Consider the following 26,770-nt stretch of genomic DNA (forward strand, 5'->3'; position numbering starts at 1 on the left):
TAAATTAAAATAAATTTTTAAAGTTTGGTCCCCGTGGCAGTATCTCTGTAATGCTGGCAGCATTTCCTCGATGTATTGCGATACTTATTCGTTGAGGAAAGCACCAGCTCTGGGGTCACTTGTACTATCTACCAGGCGCCAACTTAAATCTTTAATTAGCGCCTGTGCACTTGAATGTATAATTAATATATGGCTATAGAAAACACAGTTTATTTCAGACATTTATTAAGAAGTATACAGTAAATGCAATAAAAACATAATTTTTATAACAATAACCCAACAAACATTAAATGACACCCGGTTTCTATGTAAAATACCAATACGAATTTCACAATGTGTATATATAGAGTACGCCTCGTGCAACGACCGATCTTTGATATAGAAACCGAGCAATTCAATATGTACATAATCTATTGCAATCTACCACCAAGATTACATTGAATTTTCGTCTTAATGTGTAATTTACAATGCAAAAAAATACCATACATGAATATAATGAAGAAAGGTATGATGTCCAATGTTACACTAAGTTTAAAGTATAATATATATGTATCTACATAGTACTTTATACCAGAAAAATAGCAGCGCTTTTTATCTTTAGATCACGTGTTTCGAGATTATATGGTTTTTAATAGACAATGGATTGCCTCACGATGCACAGCCAGGGATCGAACCTACAACCTCAAAGGTGAGAGTGGCAATTAACTCATGAGAAGAACGCAATCATTTTCATTTGTTTAATACAAAGGTGGCCAGTATCATCGGATGCATGATAAAACTTTTTTTGTAAAATAACACGAAACTGAAAAATGTGTAACCCAAAAAATATGTAATCGGTTCATTATCTAAAACCTACATTCCAAAGGTACAGAATAAAATACTTTTTAAATGAGTCAAAGCAACGGTACTTTTAATTTGCATTGTAAAATACACTTTAAACAACAAATGTTTTAACTCACGATAATTAAAGTAATAAACCTTGCGTAAAAGTTATTCGCATTTGATTCTGACAAGCTTTCTATTTTCCAATATATTTCCTTGGTAACGTAATTATTTACAAAATTGACTAAAAAATTACCTAAATGTAAAACGATTTTGCATTTTCTAAAATAACAATTGTACTTAAAACGAATGTTGCAAAGTGATTTTTTCTATTTTTTGTAAAAAATGTAAAATATATTTTACTTATGTGTAGGCTCCCTTTAAATGCTTAAATGGTTTGTGTTTCAGACGTGACTTAAAAATAGTTTGTTTTTAATTACAATTTTCGGTACAAACAAAGGTACGGACTGAATCATATCGTATAATATCGAGCACACTGCAAAACTTTAAGATAAGATCAACAAGTGAAGAAAATTATCTATAATTATAATAAATATAATTTTTCTAAGTACATAAGTAGATTGAAAATTGCACAAGTATGAGGAACTAATTGCAGCATTAAAGTTAACTAAGAGACGGTTATATAGCTCCATCTCTTTCCAAGAAACCAATGTTTTGACATTTAACTCACAACACACATATGACACATTTCAAAATGTCGGAAAGATTTTACATATTCTTTAATTAGATTGATTACATTGTATTTACGTTAAATATATGTTTATAGACTACTTACCTAGTTAATAGCAGCCTGAGGCCATAAGATTCAAATTGTATGACACAAGTTATCCTATTATGCTATAAACTGTCATCACAGTATATCATATGTCATAAACTGTCATTACACCATGCCATACACTGTCATCCAAGAATACTACAACCTGTCACTCTAGTATCACAAACTTGTCAACATTGGTGGAAAACTGTAATTACGTTCCTTCTTTAAACCCTAGTTTGTAGCACTAGAATTTAATTCCTGTCTCATATACATTCATATAAAATAAGTAAACTCCATTAATTCATACACCTAACTAGATATATTTTTGGTTTAGAATAAATAAAAAATGACTACACTTTAGGTCTAAAGCCAAAACACATTTTAACAATAGTTAGAATTATTCTTCCCGTCATAAAAAATACATTAAAAAAAATTCTCGCATTTAATTTGAGCTATATCTAAATTGTCCTTCAACATGAAAATTACGTACAAAAAACTTTAATATCAGGATTGTAAATTGTAATATAAATACAAAAATATAAATTAACTAAATTCCAAAATCCTATCAAGACCGTCAGCCCGACATCAAGCTCATTAAGTACCTATATAATATGAAATGTCAGACAGCGCGAACTGCGAAGTTTAATTTATCTATTGTTGTATTTTAAACCTCCATATCGCTCGTGCTAAATCCCTCAAATTAATCTTACCTCAAACTTGTCCATAACCGTCAAGTTGTAAACTGTCATTTTTTGACAGCGCGCTTACGTTTAACACATGCTACTTTAAATTAGCTATTTGGGGTAAACAGTTTTGAAAAAGTTGTCGACAGATTTTATTTGAGAGTATAACGCCCAGTTACTGAAATGGAACGCAAATGTGTGCGTACAAATTCATTTGCTAAAAGCATTACTATTAACGATTTGAAATCAAACATATTCAATACGTGTCGTAGTTTCTAGGGTTGGGTTTTTAGAAAACTATTTAATACGCTAAATAACGGCTCGTAGCATTTATGACTCGTATTTTAATTATACAAGGCTCGTTCCAGAAACTGGGCTATTTATTGTATTTTATTGAATTAGTTATTATGTATCGGTAGCGGGTGTGCCTCACTGTTGAATACATATTTGCTAAGATCGATCATGTATCTGAAACAATGTATACAATATTAATATACTATGTAATATAACCACGGCCATATTTGAGTTCAATGAGATCACGTTAAAACCAAAATATCATCTATATATCAAAGTCACAGCCAAGTGATGAGGGCTAAAAATTAAAATTTATAGAAACATTTGTTTTACGCTTTATTTCTGGTGTTAATCACTTGAATTCAATTAGACGTTACTTTAAAGTCTACGAAGCATAAAAAAATGTGTACAGAATTTAAAACCGCGATCTCTCTAGAATCCTTTCCTCTGATGAAGGAAATAATATTTAAATGGATATTTTCAAAACAACGTGGTCGAGTATTTAGGAACAAACCAATGAAATTTCTTTATATAATCTCATTCAGTAATATTCTAATTATGAAATGAAATACAGACTTAATATTTTATTTACATACTTCTTTAAGAGAATTAAAAAATTAAATTAAAGCATTATTTCTCCTAACAAAACAATGCTTTAAAAGAATTTTTTAATTATTAAAGTACATTGTGTCCCGACCAAGGAGGTTTCAATTCAATTTAAGTACACATTATCCGTGGTGAGCGCGCTGGTTCCGAGCCAATAGACCAATCAATAACAGACTTTTTCCATTTTGGCGCTATTTCGTACATACGAATTTGAGTAATATTTTGTTGGATAAAACTTTAGTAACAAAAATGTCAAGCAACACCGACGATACCGATGAAAATTGACATTCTAGAAACAGCTACGAAACTGACGAATAGCCTTTTGCCAGAAAAATCAATAAAAGCGTACGACAAATGTTACCAAGACTGTATGACTTGGAAACATAGGTTTCCATGTTTTCCAGCCATGAGATTAAATAAGGTAGTGTATGCAACTGCATATAATTAGGTATTAAAACACTCGTGTGATCTTATTTTGAAACTACACTCATGTTTTAATACCCTCTATTATATGACAGTTGCATAAACAACTATTTTGTGACATTATGAATTTAGGAATATACTATATATCGGAAATTATTTAGAGCCCGTGAACAATGGCAGAGTTTGAACAATGAAAAGCCACAGACAAAAAGTGGAGCTACAACCTTAGCCTCAGAAGTCTGTATATGTTTCGTGGTTATTTTTAAGAGGTAATCAGCCTTCTGCTTTTCATAATCGATTTTCTACCTACCTACATTCCTCACGATGTTTTCCTTCACTGTACGTGTGTTAATTGCGCACACACAAAAGTCCATTGCACAGCTCGGGTTCTAACCTACGCTCATAACCGAGTCATAATCTTACCTATCATCGCTGAAAAGAAGGTAGAGGTACTTCAAAGTCTCCGATAGGAAGAACGACTCCATCATGTCTTTGGGTGAAGGTTTCTCGGTCTTCACGTTGGTTAGAGATGTGTAACCACGAGGGACCCGCGCGTACTTTTCAATACCCTGAAACAATTAGCTTTCGTATTTATTGTGCTCTTAAATTATTATTATAAAACTTTGAACGTCAATATTAAAAATTACTATAGTATAGTCCGCGCCACCACTCATTGCAAACGGAAACCCTGGAACTAAATTTATCGTTACAGTGAAATATTATTTTATTCGTTTTAAGGTAAGACATTAGAAGCAAATCTTGGAGACTTTCGCGAATTTCATATTAATTTATGTTACGTTGGGGTACATTAGCCTTGCACCTAGCACTAACAACATATTCCTACACCCCGCTACTCGCTAGCGCCGCGTCTATCGGCAATCAGTGGTGGCGCGGACTTTATGCCCAATTTAATAAATCACATTTGACATACATCAATTTCGATTAAATATTTATTTTAATAATAATAGAAAGTAATTTTTATCACCTTTTACTAATAATCCTTTCTGTTCTAAATGTAACTGCATGCTACAATAATGCGTCTAAACCTATTTATTTTTAAACACAATACAATAACATAACATATCCCAAGGATATTAATCTAAATTTGATAAGTAGAATCGATTATAATGATCACTTGTGAAGGAATATTTCATATATTCATTTTGATATTTTTTAAATGAATTTTTGTTTTCTTCCTATAATAGAAATAAAAATTCAGTACATATAAGTAACTTTTTCAAAATATCGAATTCGATTCACGTATGTTGATGTGCTTATTCACTTTATATACGCTATGGAGCTGACGGCTGACAACTGACAGATGTCAGGTGAGATCTATTAAATTTAAGTCACAAATTTAATTTTGCATTTTTTAACAAAACAAAACTGAAGAAAAATAAATTATTAAAGGATGGAAATTGGCGGTCTTACTGCTAAAAGCAGTTTCTTAAAGACAACGCATAATATAATTTTAATGTAGCAATGTGTGGATGCGGACACGAAACACGCTGTTTTTGTATTATCAAAATTTAGTGCCGAAGTTATGATTAAAAAAAAATTTGACTAGACTAGGTTGCAAAACCAGGGGTGCGTAAACAATATAAACGGGATATTAATAGATTTAGGTAGCAACTAATAAATTTTGTGTATATAGTTCCTGATTTTATGTGTAAAAATACGTTATATTTTGAAGCGTGTTAGAACTTAAATACAAATTATTATAAAGAAGATAGTTGTGTTTAACACGAATAAACTCAAAACTCTATAAATTTCATAATTAGAATGATGAAAGTGGAATTTATACAAGAAAAACATTGTCAAAATGGTGATTATTATCAATGTTATTTCGTTAATAAAACAATAAACATACCATATAAACTTGCCAGCCCCAATCCTGGTACGTAGTGTTGCCAGTTAATTGGTACATCACATACAAGCTCTCGACAAATTCGGGCCGCAAGAGGCTGTGTGCATCCGCCAACTTTGTGAACATATCTTCGGTACTACTGCTACCCTGGTAAGTTAATTCACATTGTTATTTCTTTCACTAAATTTATTGTTGTTTGGAACTCTCGCCAATTTTAATATTTGGTACAGATACCGGCAAGCATCTTGAACAAATGTCCTTGCCTGCGCAGAAGCGATTTTTAGGCATCATTGGAGAGAGGTGGGAGATTGACGTGTCAATCGCGTGATTGGTAAATCAGTTGACGTTTATGTGTGCGAAGCGCAAAGTTTCCCCCACTCCCTTGTTTAATGCTCAAGAAGTTTACCGGTATCTATAAGTCAGCGTTTCTTGATATCACTTTAACTTAATATAAAATTGTCTAAGAAGTAGTTATTATAGATAATCTTCTACATATTACACTCCAAATTAAGTATGTAAATATTTAAAGACTATACTTTTAATAAATGCAAATTAAAAGTTAATACGCCACTATTGGCTACGTGATTGTTTCCGATCATGACTAAAGGACTGAGTTATTGCTTAATTAATTACATTAATTTGTACAAACTCCTGGAGTGATTTTTAGCTTCTTTTTGTTATTAGGTAGGTAGAGAGTTCTATAAAAAAACTCACAATATTAAAATGCGTAATTTCTGGTGCCATGAAGGTCGGATGAGCTGCGTAGGTCAAGTAACATGTGTGTATAAGTTCTTCTGCCATCTCCAAGTGCCAATCCGGTAGTCCATTAGCATGGCCAAGTGCCAATGTACCAGGCAGGAAACAGGTCAAATGGTCCATTTTCGGATAAAATGCCTGCGTATTCATAGTCTATTTTGAATCATGATGTTTCTTTTAAAAACTATCCTTTTAAAATACATAATAAGTCATAAATTAGCTGCAAATTATTATAAATTTGACTAGTTACCCAATAACATAACTTAAGATCGTAAGAAAAGACAGCTAAGAATTTTTAGAACCATTTTCATCTCTGAACAAAGTTAAGCAATTAAGTTACGGGCTAACTAACTGAACTGGAAAAAAGTTTAATAAAGACTTCAATATTACCTCGGATCCCGTTGTTAATTCGCCGATAAACAGCCTTTTATTTGGCACAGACCTACGTGCAAGGAACTCACGCACACCTTCGATCGCAGTCAAGTAATCGTCTCGCAAACTGTAAAATTAAAAAAAAAACACTGCAATCCTATGTCTTTTTCAGATATTTGTTCGTTCATTTGTTTTCTCTAAGGCAAGTAGGTGATCAGCCTGTGTCTGACTATTGATTTTCGAATCTAATGCATGTCGGTTTCCTTACTGCTCCTTAAAATCGAATAAAAAGTATTTCTAAATAATCGCATATAAAATCACTAGCCGTTTCGCGCCCGCTTTGCTGGACGAATTAAAATAAATTTTATGTTTCATTATTTTATTTTTTTTCATATTTTTATTATTCTTCTTTTTAACTTCCCGCTAAGAAAATTGAAATATTTCGAAAATCGAGTTTTTAACAGATGTTGACGTTTAGAGGTTCTAGGAAGCCTCCCCGAATGTTTCCGCGGTGAAGTCCGTATGGATATATTTTCATAAAAGTAAAACAGCAATAAAAAAATGAAGGAACGTTGGAATTTAATAAATAAATAGCCATAAACCATCTAGGAACTCGCATCGAATGGTGGTAGTTTCATGTCGATACGATCAGTGGTTTAGGCGTGATTGAGCCTCAAACGAAGACCATTTTCATGGACGAATTCCAACGTTCCTTCATTTTTTTATTGCTGTTTTACTTTTATGAAAATATATCCATACGGACTTCACCGCGGAAACATTCGGGGAGGCTTCCTAGAACCTCTAAACGTCAACATCTGTTAAAAACTCGATTTTCGAAATATTTCAATTTTCTTAGCGGGAAGTTAAAAAGAAGAATAATAAAAATATGAAAAAAAAAATAATGAAACATAAAATTTATTTTAATTCGTCCAGCAAAGCGGGCGCGAAACGGCTAGTATTTATATACGTTCGGAATCATTTTGCTAGCGAGTTTTAGAGTACATCATCGCAGTGATTCCTAGCCGAAGAACAATCTTTAAAATCTAGAATGGTGTTATTTTGTACACTATATCTACTGATCTACTATCTGATACATATATTCCAGAAAAAATAAATGTTTTATTTAAATATCTAAAAAAATACTCACTAATTCATTGTCTTTCCGGTCTGTATCCATTGTTTGAGCAAGTATTCATAATAACTGTCACCGCGTGCGCCGAGCGTGATCGTTGCGTGCGGTAGAAATTGACCCGTATTGGGATTGATGAATATTGGTACCAGACCATGTTTCTTCGGCAATTGGTGAAGTTTCTCGGACACTGCCGCTGCTGCGTCCTATAATATACCGATATTTATAGTCCAAGCAGAAAAGATCAAGTTAAAAAACAATATTTCCATACTTTTAGTGTATATGTTAACGTAAAATTGTAAACACCGTTAGATTGTAATCTATCTCGCGAGATTATAAACTGTCGAAAGATTGTGAACCTCAGCGTACTGCTTACAATTTAACGTATTATTATTCGGTAGATTGTACTACACTAACTTAGTTATCATTCAAACTTCTTTGGTCAATTACAGATTAATTTTACTTCCCAACAATTTCATATAACTACCGAATAATAATACGTTAAATTGTAAGCAGTTCGTTGAGGTTCACAATCTTTCGACAGTTTACAATCTCGCGAGATAGATTACAATCTAACGGTGTTTACAATTTTACGGTAACATATATATAAGAAAATCTACAAAGTGTTTGCTTAAAATACATGAGTTAAATCCAGGGTGTCCAATTATGTTATACCTCAAAAGCAGGGTTATCAGATGCCCTTGAAAGTTCCCGAAATTCCAGTTGAACAGTGCTGATCTCAGATGTTGAACTGTAGTGAGACCATTCTGGGACATGGGCCGTACGTGCTCCTAGATTCACGTCCGAGTAAGGAATGCCAGATGGCGATGAGAACGCTGCCATAAGACGCTCGCCAAGATCTTTCTGTAACATTATTAATAATAACTTACAACCATAGCTCATAATTAATAATTAGAAGAAAAGAAGAATTTAATTAGAAGAATTAACTCTGGCTATTTAACTATTAAACCTCGCGATTATAACGATGAGTAGAGAGCAATCATATTAAAAACAAAGAACACTCACAATAGCTTATAGGAATAACCAGAGCTAACTTGGCTTAGACCATGGGAGTTAATTATTAATTGAGTAATACCCGCGATGCTTCTACGTCATCATCAATACTTACAGCTTTTTCAAGGAACATATCATCGCCAGAGAAATGATAGTTTGTCAACAGAGCGCCTAACACCCGTATCGTAACTTCGAAGAAATTAACATCTTTATTTTTTGTGAATTCCAACTCATTTTTTATCCATTCCCGCCCCTCTTCAAACTCTGCAAATAAAAAATTAAGAGAGGTTAGTTGTTTATAGACTGTAAATAGATTTTTTATTTGAGTTAAATTATGTTTATATCCGTTTAATTCTGTGTACATTATCATTCGGAATTATAAAATGGTCAATAATACTGTAAAAATATTTTAGTCCGACAACTTTTATTAGTTTTTTTTTACTTTATAGTTTAGTTTCTCTTGTATAATTTTTATGTATATATTTTTTAAGACCCGGATAATTTAAAGGCCAACAAAGCGACCGGTCACCGACTGTATCCAAAGGCTCACTAAACATCACACTCCTGCCCCAATTTTTTTTTAAACAAAATGTTAATTCAATAGACAAGTCAGCCTACCTTCAGTAAGTCCCATAATAAATGCTGTGTCAAGACCATCGACTATAGTTAGTCCTAAAGAAAACCAATCGGACGAAGTGCCTGACACAGGTTTTAAATTATCATGGCCCCAAGCGTGCTCCTTGTATCCTTTCCAAGCATGTTTGAAGCTTTGTACGACGGCGTATTGTTTTGCATTCGACGGTCCTAGAAATAGAATTAGATTCACTCTTGTTTATTCACTTTCTTTCTTATCTGTATAAAATAAAACAAGGCTTTAAAAAGCGTAATGGTGATTATATAATCTTAAATTATCGTGATTCATGTGCACTTTTACTTTTTATTTTTCATTTATTTATGTTTAGTTTGTTTTTTTTTTCTGTTTCTTTTATATTTCTGTTTTTTTTATATTGTAATGCAACGAAGTGTTAAAAAATAAATTAATAAAATAATCATTTTTATACGTCAGTGACTTGATACAAAACGGACACAGATTAGACAATGACGCAGCTTGATTGTAATGTATTTTTAGTTTAATTTCGTCAAAATCTGTGTATTTGTGTAATTTAAGAATGATAATTAACGCGTAAAAATATGGCGTCATAATCATCCAACTTCGGATTGACGTTAATGTATGGGACACTGGTATATAACATCCACGAACCAGTCCGAATTCAAATTTCCCTGCTTATTTGCTCTACAATACATCTCACTACAACAAGAGTTAAACCGCAGTGTACAGCTAGTCTATTTTGTTGCTCACAGTACTATTAGTTCATAATAGTTCGACACTAATCTTGATATACAATTTAAAATATATTTAAAATATTTACATAATTTTATGAAATAAAATGGTGCAAAGCAAATACATTATATAAGTACGCATAAACCCCTCGCCTGTACTCAACGATGTAAATTTATAATTAATTTAACTTCTTTTCTGACGTTCATAAGTGTTTATAAAGTTATTTTGACTTGACTGGAACACATTTTAGTAGATACTTGTTTAAAGTTATTTTATAATACCTGTGAATATAGGCCTTTGGTTAAAATCAGTCTCAAATAACAGTACTTCCTTCTTCAATTTCTCAGATGGCGCAGATTGCTTCAATTTAAAGAGCAATGACGAATTTATGGCATTTCCCTGAAAATTTTTGTACATCGTTACAGCAGTGTATTTGATAATGGCAAGCTAAAATCAACAAGTGGCATTACAATTCAAAACATATATTTTTTATCTATATCAATAGAATAATTTACGTTTTATTTGGTTAGTCTATGGAATGTTACATTCCCAATGGCCAATTCTCGTAAATTTTAATTCAAAAAATTAACTGCAAGTTTAAAAACAATTTTTCTTGTTTTTTTTATTTACTAGGGAATTAATGACTTACTGTAAAATTTTGTTCATTAGATATGAGCGATGACAGTGCATACACAAAACAAAATATAGCTAATAGTATAAGTAAGCCCAACACCAAAGTCCTTTGCAATCGAGAAAGTTGATTCCATTTCTGAAATAAAAAAAATATATAAAAACTCTATTTTCCTTTGTCCTTGCAAACACTTGAAAAAAAATTTTTTTTGTTGTGTTTATTATTGTTCTTCCATGCAGTCTTATAAAAAAAAAAGAAGCTAAACAGAACATTATTACTTTAACACAAATGTCAGTCAGCAATTGACAGAATGCTCGCTGCAAATGTTGAACCCAGGCATAGATGGGCTATGTTTTTAAAAAAATACTTATATAATTACTAGTGGACCCGACAGACGTTGTCCTGCATGATATTTCAAGCAATTAGTAAAGCAAAGTATGAAAGTACCGACTGCAGCGCCATCTGGCGGGCTGATTTGTGAATCTAAACCATTCCCAGATCCCCTTGAACAGACACAAAAAATTTCATCAAAATCGGTCCAGTCGTTTGAGAGAAGTTCAGTGACATACACACTCACAGAAGAATTATATATATAAAGATGCCAAGCCGGATAGGATATCCATAGTTGAGACAGGACTTTATGATCATTAATCTCAGCTTACTTCTCAGGTTTAATAAAAACCTTTATAATTTTGTAGTAGTACTTTGGTTGCGTTAATGTAATTTCTTGATAATTTTTTATTGAGAACAAAGAACACTCAATCATCTTTTATAAACCACTCAGCAATTTGATACATTACATTGCTTCTTGTTACTTCACTGAGTGTCACCGAGGACATTAACATGCAACATGCAAATAAGATGCTTTCTTGGTCAGTTTCATATACACAACCTAAATTATCACAAGCCCATTTGGGGTACTTTTACACATAAGCACCACTTTTCTATAGTTTGTAAACTACACAGTTTTGAAGGTAGAAGTGCCAAAAACCCTAGTCTTTTTTTTTAAATACCATATATTATAGTTCTGTGTGGAAAGAGAAGCATCTTGGTATTTTAATTTTGCTGCACTGTTAAATTATTACAGTTCAATAGTAACCATATTAAAACTGAATTATAATATAAAATAAAAATAATTAATAATAATAATAATTAATAGCATATAAAATGTTGTAAATGAATAATATGAGGCATAACAAATAAGAATTGTCTTCCATTGCATAACTGCCACGCCTTTTTCCACACAGGCTCTAGTTTATAACCAATGTGTTTTAAACTTTACAAAAATAATCTCATACACAAAATACATGCCCCCGTGAACTTCGTTTCTCCTTAATGTGATTTTACTTAGCCTACCTATTTCTCTATATAAACCTCAGAGTTCAAGTCATAATATTTTAATTAACAAATAAAAAATAAGGGTTAGTGATAGAGGGGTGAAAATTTAGGGTTGTATGTATTTTTTAATGGCACATTATAAAAAAAAAAGTCAAAATTAAAATTTCATCCAAAAAATAAAAATAAAATGTTAGGGGTGGACAATCCTTATCACTTATCGGTATGACAAATAGATAGTAGCAGATTCTCAGACCTACTGAAAATGCATATAAAATTTGATTAAAATCAGTCAAGCCGTTTCGGAGGAGTATGGTAACTAACATTGTCACACGAGAATTTTATATAAATAAGATGTACCAGAAAACTAATAAAATCATTCAATACACAAATTAATATGACTATGTTTACTTCAATTTATTCATTCTATTTTATACAATAATACAATGTCGCTTTTGTGAATTCGCTCTGCCAATATATTATGTAAAGTTATTTTAATAATAATAATTGTATATCATTCTTTCAAATCATTGCTAATTTATAATATTGACACTTACCCTTAAAAAGTTTCTTGTAGGTATGGGTTCAATATACAATGAGCTATCTGGTGACTCACGAAAAAATCGGTGTGGAGGTCGGTGTTGGTTTGTGATGTCATCATCACAGAAGTTTATATATGTGTCTGTCTTGGTTGATATCATGGTGAGTTTATTCCATACTATTTTTAGAAAGATGAATAAAAGTGGCCTGAAACAAAAAAGGTAATTTAAACAAAGCAAAAAATTATATTATAACAGATGAACTTTTTTCTTAAAAATTGCAAACCATGATTGCTTGTCAATTGTTATTAAAATTAACTTTCTACCATTCTTGAAAGATTGGTTAGGACCCTAGTAGGATAAGGTGTAAGGTTCCTAGTAGGAATTGTTTCTAATACTTTATACCTATAAATGTTTCTAATACTTTATACCTATAAAGTATTAGAAACAATTAAATTGTCAATCAATAACAAAGCATAATACTTAAATTTTAAAGTCAGAAAAATAATAAAACATTGCTACCTGTTGCTTGAAATTTTCTATAGTTTGTAAAATATTGAAGTATCAACAAGTTGTTTCACACTGAACAATAAAGAAATATTTTTTAATATAGCAATTTTGAGGCACTACACTTCCGTTCTTGCATGCAATCAAGATGCATCTAAATCAATTCAGGTCCTGGATATAGCTCAGGACCTTATCTAGGTCACTCTGGGAAAATCAATGACAGGTAAGGGTCAGCATAGAGTAAACGATCGATATATAGGTACATTAGTGAGATACTTAGTACTTACAGTGTGCTGCCACGTTTGCGTTAAAAACAATACATATCCACGTTACACTGAAGTAAAACGCATTATGTTTTTAAGTTTTAAACTGTTTTTTCTGACACATTTAATCAAATATTAAACGTTGATTATATCCGAGAAGTAAATCATGTTGTAACATATAATCACGTCAGAAATATTTTTTAAAAGGCCACGTTACGTGAGAATTTCACAGTTATTTTTAAACCATTATTATTTCTATTATACAAAAATTCGAGGCTTTGTGGTTAAATCAGATCCGGCAGATATCGTAAACACGTCAACGTCCTCTATCAAAGATTAAAATTTAATCAACAAACCGAAATGTCATTGTTTTGTTGTCAGTTGTCTATCGTGTTTTACTTTTAAAGTTAGACCGTATTAGATATAAAGCCGCATTTACATTTATCTGACGTGTTGTGTTGTGATGCATCAGAACGGTATCAGTTTCATACATTTAATATGGAAGCGTTCACATTTATTCAATGCGGTGTGTTATGACGGCTTCTGATGTGTCGTGTCACAGGCGATCCCGGTCCGCGTCAGAAAGGGTGAGGTGCGGGGGGCGGTGCCGTGAGACGTCATACCGCATCAGACTAGTGTGCACGCGCCAGTGTTGTGTTATTACGCGTCAGAACAGACGAAGAGCAACTAATTGAATACGTTAGACAATTTAAAGTGATTTATAATCCAAAATGTAAAGAATATAAAGATCAATCTGAATCTGAATCGGATGATTCTTGAAAAAACATTGCAAATGTGTGAACTCTCTGGGAGTCAAGACGGAACTGATACAAAAAACCGTCATAATGCATCATAACACGTCATATCAATGTGAACAGTAGCCATCACGACAGAGAGCATCACAACACAACACGTCAGATAAATATAAATGCGGCTTAATACTCTCTATGTCTTCGGTTTGAAGTACGCAACTAATGTCAGCAACTGTGGTCAATAAAGATTACCGTTTGAAATAAACCGCGTTTTCGAATACACAAATATTTTAAAAGGCATTTTTAATTACAAGAAAATCTTAATCACTCAACTTAACTAATAATTTATATTATATCCATTATAATACTCACTAAAGGCATTTTTATTCTGTCTACATTTGAATTTAGAGCTGTGAAATAAAGAAAAAAAAATACCTGAAAGCAAGGAGTTTAACCACAATTTTTGACTTATGTCATGATTCTCACTGACACTCTATAAATATATTTTTGAATCGTTTTCTTGAATTTACAGAGATTCACAAAAAAATTGTGTACGTTTGTGATGCCACAATCAGAATATTGGCCTTTTAAGGTTCCGCTTACACCAAGTGACTCTAATGCAGAACCGTCCGTGATGGTAAGTGTCATAATGATATATCTTTTTAATCTAAGTAGCAACAGAAAATTAAACTTTTGTATTTTCTGACTTCAAATACAGTTCAAATATTCAAATTATTCGTTAAATTATTTAGTTCATTTTGATTTTATACACTTCGTAATTAATATCAAAATTGTATTGCCTATGATAATAAGTTTACACAGTAACCCTACACTAACATTATAACTATGTGTTTGAAGTTGATTATTTTGTTTACTCTCTTTTAAATAACTTTTGTTTTTATACAAAGATGCAACTTAGGGCTAAAATTAGGTGTCTTGGTCAAAATTCCAAAAGATGGCATCATAAAGGTTAAGTCGTTCCGTCTTAGAAAGCTATTTGCTTTTAGTCATATCTTTTTCGCCGGTTTATAACTTAGCTGATTACGTACAATACGCCCAAAATCAATTGTGCTCTATTTTTAATAGTAGGCGCAACAAAATTTTGTTTGTTGCCATTTAAACTATAATTGTTTACGTGTCCTATAGGGGAATGCGTAATTAAATACAATAAGGTAGCAAAAACAACTTGTGAGCTTATTGGTATCTGTGAAGTACCATAGTATATAGAACACAATGGTGGCAACATTTGCGTTGTACGCGGACTTGTCATATATTCCTATGCTTAGGACGAAGTTTCTATTGCGAGTTGCGACGCATTTCCGCTTTTGATTTTAGGCAAGTCGTACAATATAAGCATCAAAATATGATGATTTCCTATGAATTCGAATGTGTCTTCTAGATCTTTCGATTTTAGTTGAAGGATATAGTTGCAATAACTTATATCCTAGTGACTGGAACAGTCTATTTTTAAATCAATTACTATCGATTTGTTACGGTAATTTGTCTCACGATTGATTTGATAGCATTTTTTGCAGCAAAAACAAATCGGCGCAATGGAAGGTGAAGTTAAGGAGATTCAAATGGAATTGGAGGCGATGAGGAGGGATAGAATGAACCTTCATGCTCGGAAACCTTCATTTGCGGTGCCTGCGGTAGGTATTTTATTGACATAGACATATTTTTTTCTATGAAAAAAAAAACTTTTTATGAGTTATTAACATTTATTTATTTAAAAACACAATTTTTGTCCGAAACCGAAGTTTTGTCGTTTCACTCAACAGACAATAAAAAGGTCCGTTAACCTAAGTATTAGATTAATATGGCTTAGCTTGGCTATGGCTTTAAAAGGTTTGTCCTAGCACATGGCACAGTGCCTTAGCGACTAGCACTGTAGTACTGCCGAATTGCTGTCCTTGCCATGTAACAATTTTATTAAATACATCGCAAGCGCAAATTCTCGACGTACTCTAGACTCGTAGCCCACAGAACCAGAAATAAATAAAGTCGGATACATAAATAGATGTGCCTCAAAAAATTCTTTTGTACCTGCTCCAATATCATCCTATACTTATTACTATATGGAGACGAGAAACAATTACAATTATTAGATAATAAATTATATACTTGTTAATTGTCAAAACAACAATAGGTCTACCAAGTATTAGTGGAGTTACATAATTAAATTAATTTTGTTTTTTTTAGTATTATAAGGTTTGCATAAAATATTACAAGCACTTATATTATTACTTTTTTATTTAAATATTTTTATAGGAACCTGAAGATCTTGAGAAAAAATTTAAATGCTTAGATATGAACAAAATTCATGAGGATACTATGGATTACGCGAGGACACCACAGGTAAACGTTACTAATATTTCGTTTTTCAATTAATTTTATTAATGTTAATATATAAAATATAGTCGCGATTGTTGATACACTTATAACTCGACAACAGCTGGACCGATTTTCATGGTGCAGTACCGAATTTCATGGTGCAGTACCGAATAGCAGAATAACTATTAAACACAGGAAATATGACCAAAAAGAAATTAAAAAAAAATCTAATACAAAATGTTCATGGGTTTCGTAACTGTCAAACATTTAAATTTCACCCGTTGATACGGTCAAGTTAAAGAAGGTATTTATAGATAGGTTTCGAATTGACAAGATATATCCACAATGTTCGTATATATAGTATTGAAAAAGGATTGAGATATTGGTTGTCCTTATTAATAAAATACTGAACATAATATTTATTTTATTTTCATTGTATCTTCACAAAAGCATAAATTAAGTTCGCCGGGTCAGCTAGTTATTTATAGTTACATTAACTATATAAATTTAGTTATCTGATATACTTATAGACCAAACAATTGCTAACTACTGCGTAATATAACTAAAATACTGCGTGTAATATGAATCTTTTATTCGCAACGTGCGTTTGGTCGAGTGACCAGGTGATAAAATTTCAAATAAATGTCTCAATGTGTTGTTTATTTACTAGCTTATAAAGTTAGTGTATTTACTTAATTTTAATTGATGATTTCGAAGTGTCAAATGTTTATATGAATTTCGTAATTTGGATGACCTTATTTCAAATTGTATATCTTTGATGATCCAATATACTAATATACCGTCGTTTTTCAATTTATTTATTGGTATATATTTCTCATTTTGCAATTGTGAAAAAAAGGTATGGAAGTTTTATGAAACTGGATTTAAGACGCGTTTCGCGTTTTATTACGAAGAAGTTTTTCATAATTTTTTATTGATTTTGAACGGTACATTTATACCGAAGCTTATTGTTTATATTAAGCAGCCTTAAGTCTGTGAGGTAGGATCCCGTCTTTCTAAAATGTCACTTATGGAATTCACTCACACCGCGCAGGCGTTAGTTAATTATGCAGGGGTTGTCTAAGCTTTAATTGAGAATAGTTGTAAGCGAAATCAATCGATAAATATCTCAAAATTTTTAAGATATCGAAGTTAAGGGAAGATTTGATAAAGGCCAAAACTGCTGCAGAAGAAGAAAGATTTCAAAGAGAGAAGTACGAAGGAAAGTTGAAGGATTTGGAAGTAAAACTTAATGGGCTATGTAGTAATACATTAATCGAGGTGAGAAATAATAATATTTCATAGATTTTGGATCAAAGTCGCGATATAGGTTATAAAATATAATAAATGGTAAAGGACAATATTATACTGTGGAAGGAGCTGTTTGGTCATTTACAATAATGATTGATAATATAGCTCAAACTTTTCCATACAACTTGTATGGTTTCGATACGAATTCTATTCGCCCGATCGTATTCGTACTTTCGTTGAATGCCCAAACATATTATCTATATAAATTATTAATACTTTTCTACGACGTGATCATATTTTTCAGTTAAAGAAAGTAATTTATTGCACCCGGTATGCACACAAATGATACATATTTAAATTTATAAACGAAAATAGTAATAAAAATATCAAGATAGTCGCACAAGTTATGTTAAAACAATTATAAAACTCGGTGTACTGGTTTATAAATTGTGTTTTTCTTACTATCATAAGCTCCTCTTTTTGTGGTTCTTAAGGGTATTATGAAAAATCAATATGCATTTAATATCACACACATAGGTCTTAAATCTTGGGGAAAATGTTGGTTATGGTAAAATTAAACGGAGCCATCACGGAGTTTGCAAAGAGTTGAGATGTATTTTTATATATCCGAGAACAGTGATTTAGTGAACAGTGATACGAATCTGAGTATTTCACTCTTCATTCATATTATAGAAAATCATTGGAATTTAAGGAGGATATTTATTGATGAGCAGGGAGGTCCCTGAGGTCATAGGTTCGAGTCCCAGCTGTGCACCATTGGACATTCTTTCTACGTGCGTTATCATTCGTTCGATCTATGAAGGAAAATATCGTGATGAAACCGGCTTGCCTTAGACCCAAAGTGTGTCAGGCACAGCATCACCTACTTGCGTATTAGATTGACACATGATCATGATACAGATACATGAATCTGAGGCCAAGACCTAAAAAGGTGATAGCGCCACTGATTTATTGTATTTTATTTATTGATAGATTTTTTATCTAACAGGATACTAGGAAGAAATCAAACGAAGAACTTACCTCTCTGAAAAAACAATTAAGGGCTATGGGAGAAGAGGCGGAAGAGATGAAGATTACGATTGCGGAGAAAGACGAGCAACTTCAAGAGTACAGATTGAAGGTAAACCAAACACAAACTCTACTTCACTCCTCTAACATTTTCTGTGAAAGAAAGAATATCGTAATAAAAGTAGTACACGATACTTCGAAGCATCCTGTCGCAGTACTTGGTAACGTAACATGTAGTGGTATACAGTAATATATAATACTAACAATATTATTATAAGCCCGAAATTGTTGTGGCGCTTTTTCTTCTACAAGAGTTCACTGGCTCTTGTACATTTCACTGATTGATTATCACAGTGTTTTGTGTAATGCTGATACAAATTTATTTAGGGTTATAGAACATATTTTCTGAAGCAATGATGTTATAAGAATAAAGAAAATTGCGAGTTGGGTCGCTTGTATTGCGTTAACATTAGGTTGTGGATACCGATAGAGACTTAGTATCGGATCGTACCGCGTATAGAAGTATCGATACCACACGAGTATCGGATTGAGTCGCGTATTTTTTACTCTTTTTAAAAATATCTGGCCGTATTATTCTGCAATCGTCCCACATTTTTCAACTATCACATTAATATTTAATATTAATAAATTACCCTTTTTACTACAGTATCTTCAAGCTCAACAGCAAGTTGAGGAATACAAAAGACAATTCGACTTAATTGAGTATGATAACAAACAAGTTTCTGACCAGATACAAGTAGAAATACAGAAAATGAAGGTAATTTTTTTCTGGAAACAGTATAACGCCAACTTATAATGATACACATAATGAACTTATAATGACAAATAGCATAGCATTTGTTAGCTAGGGAAGGTTGGATTCTAATGGTGACAGAATTTCTGAAATCGGACCAGTAATTAAATAATAAAAATATTTCCAAATTATTCGCCAAACATTAATTTATATTTCAAATTAATTTAATTGTCTTTGCGTTTACTCAGTACATTTGTGTTTTAATGTTTTAATACCTTCTAAATCTTTGGCTCGATTTGGGTGATTAATGATTATACTCAAACTAATAATATATACACAATCGGAACTTCTGAGAACTCTAGGGATAACTCTAGCTAACTCTACAGCTCATCCTCTCTTCTGGCTCTGATAATCTTCTTTGACCAACCAGTATCAATTCTACGGCAATCGCAATTTACCATACCACGCATCGAAACTAAGGCATTACGGTAGATTTACGAAACCGCTTAGATATTCATTTGTCTTTAAAAATGTCATAACTTTAGATGCAATTTCAAGAGAAATTACAAGAACTTGCTCCACTACCGGACCTATTGAAAGGTGCCCAAATACAATTGCAAGAAGCGAAACAGTTGCAAAAGTTGGCCGAAGAAAATTCACAAGAGCTATCGAATGAGTTACACAGGGTGAAAGAAAAGGTATTTGCGGTGTAACGGCAGCTATAGATAAATAGTATAATAGACGGCAGAAATATATATGAAGAAGAGTCTCATTTCCGCCTGGTACCGGTACCGGTGACCTCAGAGCTGGTGTTATACAGCGTGAAATTTAATGTATTAAATGCACTTTTTTTTTTAAACGTCAAGAAATCCTTTTACGCATATCCCTGCTGAATTTTACTCCTTTTTTTTAAAGGCACACTGCCATAGCTACCAAATTTATTTTAGTTTTATGTTTATTTAATGTGTAAGTAATGTTATAAATAATGCGGTTGATGTTTTTATAATAATAATTATCTATCTCTATCTATTTTTGGCTTGTCACGTGTCATAATTAAGAGATAAAATTACAATTACAATACGCAAGAATCGTGTGGTATACAAACAACCTATATATTCGTTAATAAATCTATCCCATCCAAAATTAATTTCGAGCGCCTTCAAAAAATCTGAGGAAAGCTCTCTAAATTATTTTCTCTACTCCTATTAATCATAGCATAGTAGTCGGCTCAATATATTATGCAATACAAAGATCAATCTTTCCCCTTTAATTATTAGTCTTGATTTTTCTTTTAGCTCGTTCTAGCAGTAAATAATTTAAATCAAGAAAAAGCTGATAAAATCAAATTGTTTGAAGACAATAAAGAAATCAAAATTGAATTGGATGATAAGCGATTAGAAATTGATGACTTAAATAGGGTTCTTGATGATTATAAGTAAGTGTTTTTAATGTTTAATAAATACTTATGTATAAAAAAATAATAATGTTTATTATAAATACAAAGGTTAATTAGATAATCTCCATATTAATCCGGCTGGATTTAACAAAATGTGTACATTTTGTACTTGTTTAGACTTGGTAATCATTTTTAAAAACCACCACAATTTTCAGTCTTCAAAACCACGTAAGATTTCGATCTAGTTAAAGTATAAAAATATATTGGAGTTTACATATGGCAGTCACGCTTTGCGCTAAGTCATCATCACCATCATCATTATTAATGGCTGTCATGCCCCTAATGCCTGGCCTGTATGAGCCTTATCCTTCAAAAGTATGTTTCGCCATCGCAATCTATCTCGGGCTTATTGCGTACAACTTCGATAACCTATTGTGTCGAGGTCCATGACTACTCCATCCCACCAAAGCAGCCTCGGTTAACCATGTTTTGCTTTTGCCATGAAGTTGAGAGTTCAGTAAGTACCTTGGAGCTCTGTCGTCCGCCATTCGGTGCTCATGTCCCACTGGAGACTGCATTTTGGGAATTGGATGTTGGCGTTGTCCAGGATGATTAATACTTCGCACTGTTTTCAGATGTAACATGTTAAGGCTAGAAGAGAAGTTGTCACAACTGGAGGCTAGATATAAAGAAAAGGCAAGTGAGTGCGTTCAATTGGTAAAGGATCTGGAAGAAATCAGGTCTGAAAGTGCGAGGTCATTAACGAGGAATAAGGAGAGATCGGATTCTTTACGAAGGTATTTTACTACTTTTCTATCGGAAAATTATAAAAAAATTTAACCAAATTTCCAGGGTTATATCAACTGGAAAACTTGTACTTTTTAAGTTACGAACATTAGTTTTTTGTTTACCACCATCACTGTGTAACCAGCTACCCTCTAAAGTATTTATAAAACTCTCTCTGGCTTTGAGAGTGTACATGGGTGGTATCACTCAATATCAGGTGAGCCTCCTGCGTAATTGCCCCATGTTCTATTAAAGTAATTTTAGTCACCATAAGGATGCTGTTCTCGCATTCTTGTTCTACACCTGGTGTGGAATGGAAGCCCATATTTTTTATAGGAATAGAAGGTATAGAGTCGGCTTGGTGAATTTTTTTATCCATAGTCCGCCAAACCCGTCACCAAGAGTAGACGTTCTTCTTTATTTAAGACCTGTGTACAGGTCCGTACGGGTCTGCTAGTAAACTTCATAATGAGGTATCAGGTCTGTTGTGGGGTCCACATTAGTTCTGAACTTTCCTAAATGCTTTATCGTATTTTAGAGAAAGATCGTGTGGGAACCGACCTTCGTTACCTGTGTATATATAAGTTAGGCTTTTTGGAAGGCAATCATACAAATTGGCATACGGATGGAGTTATCCTTAAACATATAAAATTTCACGTTGCATTCATACTGATAAGGAGGAGAGTCCCTTAGGTTTTTGAAGTCGGTTAAAACAATCATAGGCTTTAACTCCTTAAAAGTTGTCCTTGTCATTGTTATATGTTGAGAGACGTGATACTAAGAGGAATCTGGTGACGTTTTGGTGACAACATCCTCTTTTTATTTAGGTATATGCAAACTCAAATATCGGAGTTGGAGAGACAGCTGATACAAAGCCGGGCACAGTGTCGGTCCTGTCTCAAGGAGAGAGATGACGTAAGTTTAAATACAGCAGCATCGGTACTCTGTAACTTCAATGATTGCGTTCCAATTTTGAATTTTTATGATCACAATGGCTATGCTATTGAGAGTGAACTACATCGCTATTGATAATTACATGGTACCGGCACTGGTTTCGAAAATTATTAACCAATAGTTATAACAAACAGTAGTAGTACAAAAACTACCAGTGTTTTAAAACCGAAGACTAGGTCTTTTTTAGCACCAACTAATAGAAACTACAGTTACTGTGTAAATACTCCTCAACGCACACACTACACACACTCATTTCTTCCACTGGTTGCCCATGGTAGACCAACAAGGACTCTGACTCGTAATGATGCTTTGATATAAGCAAACAGAGCCATTCTGTATCTTGTAAAAGATTAATCAGGAATTAAACCCAGGGTCTCCGCACCTTACCATTGAGGTGTTAATGAAGAATATATTACCTATTAAACATACATAATAATATAGTATACAGCTGTTTTACATTTAAAACTGTAAATCTTATCAAGTAAGACCTCGCTTAAATAACAATGTGTCAAGCAAACCGGTCAATGCTATTACACCATTTATTGACGTTAAAAAACGGAGTACATTTTAACAGATAATTTTTGCAATTTGTGGTTTAGAAATTTCAAATTTAGAACATCTTAACAGGTTGGGCGTATACTTTTGTACTTATGGTACTAAATTATGGTACAATTATTAAAATTTGTGATTCTGGATATTTTCAGTTTGTTTGCAATATACTTTTCAAATATATAAACATGTTTATGAATGTATTTCAGTTTATATACGCTTATATCATAACGTAATTTTTAATTGATATTTGCAAAGATTTAAGACATTTAATAAGGACATAAAATTACACTGTATGTATGTTACAAGGTCATGTAGGCCCAAAAATATATTATTTATTAAAGGTAATAAGTTGTATATTAAAATGTAAGTTGAATATATTGCAGTCGTGGGAAAACACAATTAGAGCGATTTAATCGTCGATAAGTCGATTTTAGTGACAATAAGTTCGCATCAATTATACCAAGTTAAATGTCAGGAGGCTGATAAAATCTAATCTATTTGTTAGTTTAACTACCACAAAGGTGGTCAAAATGTAAGTGTATGTAAGATCTTAATTTTAAAGGATATTCGAGCACCCAACAACTTTTGGAATATGTTTTGGACTAGTCGCTCCGGTGAAGGGAATTCGATACTAGAGAATATTTTTATTTTCCAGGCTAGAATTATCTTTTATAAGAACTGGAACTGCGTTTTAGTCTTTGTATTTTGTCTTATTTATTTATTAGCAATCTCCAGGTTTACCAATAACCTGGCCTCTTACACCTTTCAACAATTGTCCACTTTCCATAACATCTACAGCCGACACTTCACAAATTAATTCTGTATTAGGCAAGAAATATTTAAAAAATACGAATTAAATAATTTTTAAATGAGTACTTGTGTAGTATTGTGTGTATAGCATTCCTCGATCGATAAAAATAAAAAGCCTGAGACACTAGTGGTATGAAATATACGTAAACTATTCTCAATCCAAACAATACGCAACAGTTTTATACAAAATATACCGTGACACGAAGTCGATAGATCTGTGTATTCGTATATTTTGAAAACACATAATGCCTATGTCACTAAGGGATAATTCATTCTAAGAATGAAAAGTTTTGGAAATCGGTTCAGTTGTTGTTATTTATTATAAATATTAACTCAATTATTTATATTTGTATACCCGAATGAACACCGCGAATATTCCGATTCAAGTAGGCTTCAACAAATATTTTGGCGTCAGTGTTAATGTATTTACGGAACAGAGTGCATGGAAATCTACTGCAATTCATTTTGGTCCTTTAATATATTTATTACTGCTATACTTACTATCATTATAGAAAAAACCAGTGGCGCTACAGCCTTTTAAGTCTGGGCCGCAGATTTCTGTTAATGTTTTGTGATCATTTGTTTATTTTCTAATAGGCAATAGTATAAGCGACTGAAGTTCATTGGGGCACAGCTAAGGATCGAACCTACGACCTCACGGATGAGAGTTACATTAATAGAATGTGAAAGATAACACAAATTTAAATGTTATTTGATTAAAAACATAGAAAATCTTGAATTTCTGTCATTGTTAAAAGTATTCCTTGTGTGTGAATTCAGTCTCGAAATTACGCGCTAACGTATGTTTTGTTTGTGATTTCTCTCAGACTTCCCTAGAAGTATATATTATAGAAAAATGCATGTGCAATATAAAAATTACAAAATATGTTTATGCTATAATATGTATAATAGCCGTCTATGTATCTGGGACAATAATTAAAAAGAGTAAAGTTTGTAACGAATAAACACAGAAACAGCTTGATTTATTACAATTTTTTTTACATTATTAGAATGCTACATTTTCGTTGAGTATATACTCGTATATATATATTTCCCAAATATTAAAAAAAAATCTAGATGTTACGTACGAAGCTTGTGGTCGAAGGATTTTATATAATGATTTTTCAGATACGTCAACGCATGCAAATCCAAATAAGCAACCTTCAAGAGAACTTCGATATGGTAGAAATTCGATTGCGGACTTTGCAAAATCAAATCACGTCTCTGAAGAACAGCTACGCGGTGATACTTGCTGATGAAGATGACACAGATATCAACAAGATTGTTACAACTACATGTGATTAAATTTTGAACGTCGAATTGTTTTTTGTAACCAGAATATCAAAACAGAATGTTTTTTTAAAAACAATAGTTATGAAGGTAATGTATTCATTAAAACGTTAGCTAAGATACGTTGTAAAAGACGAAATTTTCTTTAGACGACTTAAAATAATTACGTGGCACATGTCCCGAATTTACTTTAATTATTTGAATTTCGAATCATGTACTGTCAAAACCTTTTGAAGGGTAAATATCGATATGTTGTATAAATGTTTTTTATTTGTATCGTTGATGGCTGTATCGTGTACTTTTTTAATATATATTCGCACTTGTATGTTATTTTAATAAATTGTTGTTTAGATTGCAATAGCCGAGTTTTTATTTCTTATATAGTACATTTATTTGTGAAATTATGTAGGCTCCCAACTTCTTTACAAGTAGGTATCCTCTTGCAACTAGTTATATACCATGATTCGAATTTAGGACTTCTACTTTTTTTAGGAAATGAAACAATGTCTAGCCGAAATAGAAAAACAAATGTAAATAAAAATAGCAACATCTCATAAAGGTAGCTTTGAACTAAGATTGTTTAAAAAAATTCAATCATAAGTCTAATCTCACTTATTTGTCACTTTTCGTCACAGCGTTAACACAATTTAACCCAAAGAGACGAAAGCCCTTGGTTGAGAATGTATTTAGACTAGACTTGCAACGAACAGTATATTCGGCACTATACCGAATATTCGGCGAGGCCCCTGACCGAATAGCCGAATATTAGGCAAAAGTATTCGGCTGGATTTTAGCGCCAAAACTTGTACAGACGTGATTGTTTCCATTGAATTGTTTCTGTTGATGTGTTACATGTGACACATGTAACACATAACAGAAAAAAATGCACTTTCAACAGAAATGGATCTTTTCCTAAATATAACAATATATCACGTCATGACAACCCGTATACATGGTGGCAAGCAAGGTAATTTGAATTTCCGTGTTTGATTAAGATTGCAGCAAATATTTGTCAGCGCCAGGAAGAAGTGTTTATTCAGAGCGCCTTTTCTCTGAAGCTGGCATGGTCTACGGGAAAAATAGAAGTAAACTACTTCCTAAAAATGTAGAAAAGTTAGTCTTTCTGCACCATAACCTTCCCCTTCTAAATTTTGATTATGAAAATAATTCAGATCCATAGAAAAATTCTTAATTATTTTAATACAGAAAATGATTAAATTATGTACCTGTTTTATGTACCAATGACTACTTAAATGATTATAACAGAAATGAAAATATAATTCGATTATAATTTTTCATTTTACCAATTATTTCCCTATGACATTTCATATTATTTAATTATTCGGTATTCGGCCGAATATAATGGTAGGGGAGCCCAAGAGGGGATTTCGGGATTTACTAAAGCGCGGCAGATTAATATATAGGGGGATACCTTGTACCCGGTTAAGTACCTCCACAAAATATGAGGCCCATATATAAGGCCGCCCGTGAAGGAGACAGG

At 32.4% G+C, this 26,770-nt stretch overlaps 2 protein-coding genes across 10 annotated transcripts; one reads left to right on the forward strand and one right to left on the reverse strand.

Moving 5' to 3' along the window:
- Nucleotides 1-208: 208 nt before the first annotated feature.
- On the reverse strand, nucleotides 209-13,711 carry LOC125062344 (endoplasmic reticulum mannosyl-oligosaccharide 1,2-alpha-mannosidase). 3 transcript variants are annotated; one of them, XM_047668183.1, is made up of 14 exons: nucleotides 13,386-13,711; nucleotides 13,114-13,302; nucleotides 12,610-12,799; nucleotides 10,736-10,855; nucleotides 10,368-10,485; nucleotides 9,363-9,548; nucleotides 8,860-9,008; nucleotides 8,406-8,594; nucleotides 7,749-7,936; nucleotides 6,620-6,728; nucleotides 6,188-6,382; nucleotides 5,477-5,620; nucleotides 4,030-4,175; nucleotides 209-2,751 (listed from the first exon to the last, which is right to left on the reverse strand). In XM_047668183.1, exons 3-14 carry the CDS (start codon nucleotides 12,751-12,753, stop codon nucleotides 2,682-2,684), a joined length of 1,758 nt encoding a protein of 585 aa, XP_047524139.1. In that variant the 5' UTR covers nucleotides 12,754-12,799; nucleotides 13,114-13,302; nucleotides 13,386-13,711; the 3' UTR covers nucleotides 209-2,681. The 3 variants fall into 3 exon arrangements, with proteins under 3 accessions (XP_047524139.1, XP_047524140.1, XP_047524138.1); XM_047668184.1 differs by lacking the exon at nucleotides 13,114-13,302 and having other exon boundaries at nucleotides 6,188-6,367; XM_047668182.1 differs by lacking the exon at nucleotides 13,114-13,302.
- Nucleotides 13,712-14,591: 880 nt separating this feature from the next.
- Nucleotides 14,592-25,621, forward strand: LOC125062345 (outer dense fiber protein 2-like). 7 transcript variants are annotated; one of them, XM_047668186.1, is made up of 11 exons: nucleotides 14,595-14,750; nucleotides 15,637-15,765; nucleotides 16,385-16,471; nucleotides 17,591-17,728; nucleotides 18,708-18,839; nucleotides 19,395-19,505; nucleotides 20,027-20,179; nucleotides 20,777-20,916; nucleotides 21,513-21,674; nucleotides 22,491-22,578; nucleotides 25,108-25,621. In XM_047668186.1, exons 1-11 carry the CDS (start codon nucleotides 14,676-14,678, stop codon nucleotides 25,282-25,284), a joined length of 1,392 nt encoding a protein of 463 aa, XP_047524142.1. In that variant the 5' UTR covers nucleotides 14,595-14,675; the 3' UTR covers nucleotides 25,285-25,621. The 7 variants fall into 7 exon arrangements, with proteins under 7 accessions (XP_047524146.1, XP_047524142.1, XP_047524143.1 ...); XM_047668187.1 differs by having other exon boundaries at nucleotides 15,649-15,765; XM_047668188.1 differs by lacking the exon at nucleotides 14,595-14,750 and adding an exon at nucleotides 15,339-15,448 and having other exon boundaries at nucleotides 15,649-15,765.
- Nucleotides 25,622-26,770: the final 1,149 nt, after the last annotated feature.

Source organism: Pieris napi, chromosome Z (genome assembly GCF_905475465.1).
Source record: "Pieris napi chromosome Z, ilPieNapi1.2, whole genome shotgun sequence".
Classification (NCBI taxonomy): domain Eukaryota; kingdom Metazoa; phylum Arthropoda; class Insecta; order Lepidoptera; family Pieridae; genus Pieris; species Pieris napi.

Bases quoted from the DNA above. Each gene is read 5' to 3' on its own strand.
- LOC125062344 (XM_047668182.1), bottom strand. From the start codon at position 12,753: ATGATATCAACCAAGACAGACACATATATAAACTTCTGTGATGATGAC. The intron at 10,486-10,735 runs GTAAGTCATTAA...AAAAATTTTCAG, and splicing joins CTAATGAACAAAATTTTACA to GGAAATGCCATAAATTCGTC. The intron at 2,752-4,029 runs GTAAGATTATGA...ACATTGTTTCAG, and splicing joins CTTCTTTTCAGCGATGATAG to ATACATGATCGATCTTAGCA.
- LOC125062345 (XM_047668186.1), top strand. From the start codon at position 14,676: ATGCCACAATCAGAATATTGGCCTTTTAAGGTTCCGCTTACACCAAGT. The intron at 17,729-18,707 runs GTGAGAAATAAT...TTTATCTAACAG, and splicing joins GTAGTAATACATTAATCGAG to GATACTAGGAAGAAATCAAA. The intron at 20,180-20,776 runs GTATTTGCGGTG...TTTTTCTTTTAG, and splicing joins TACACAGGGTGAAAGAAAAG to CTCGTTCTAGCAGTAAATAA.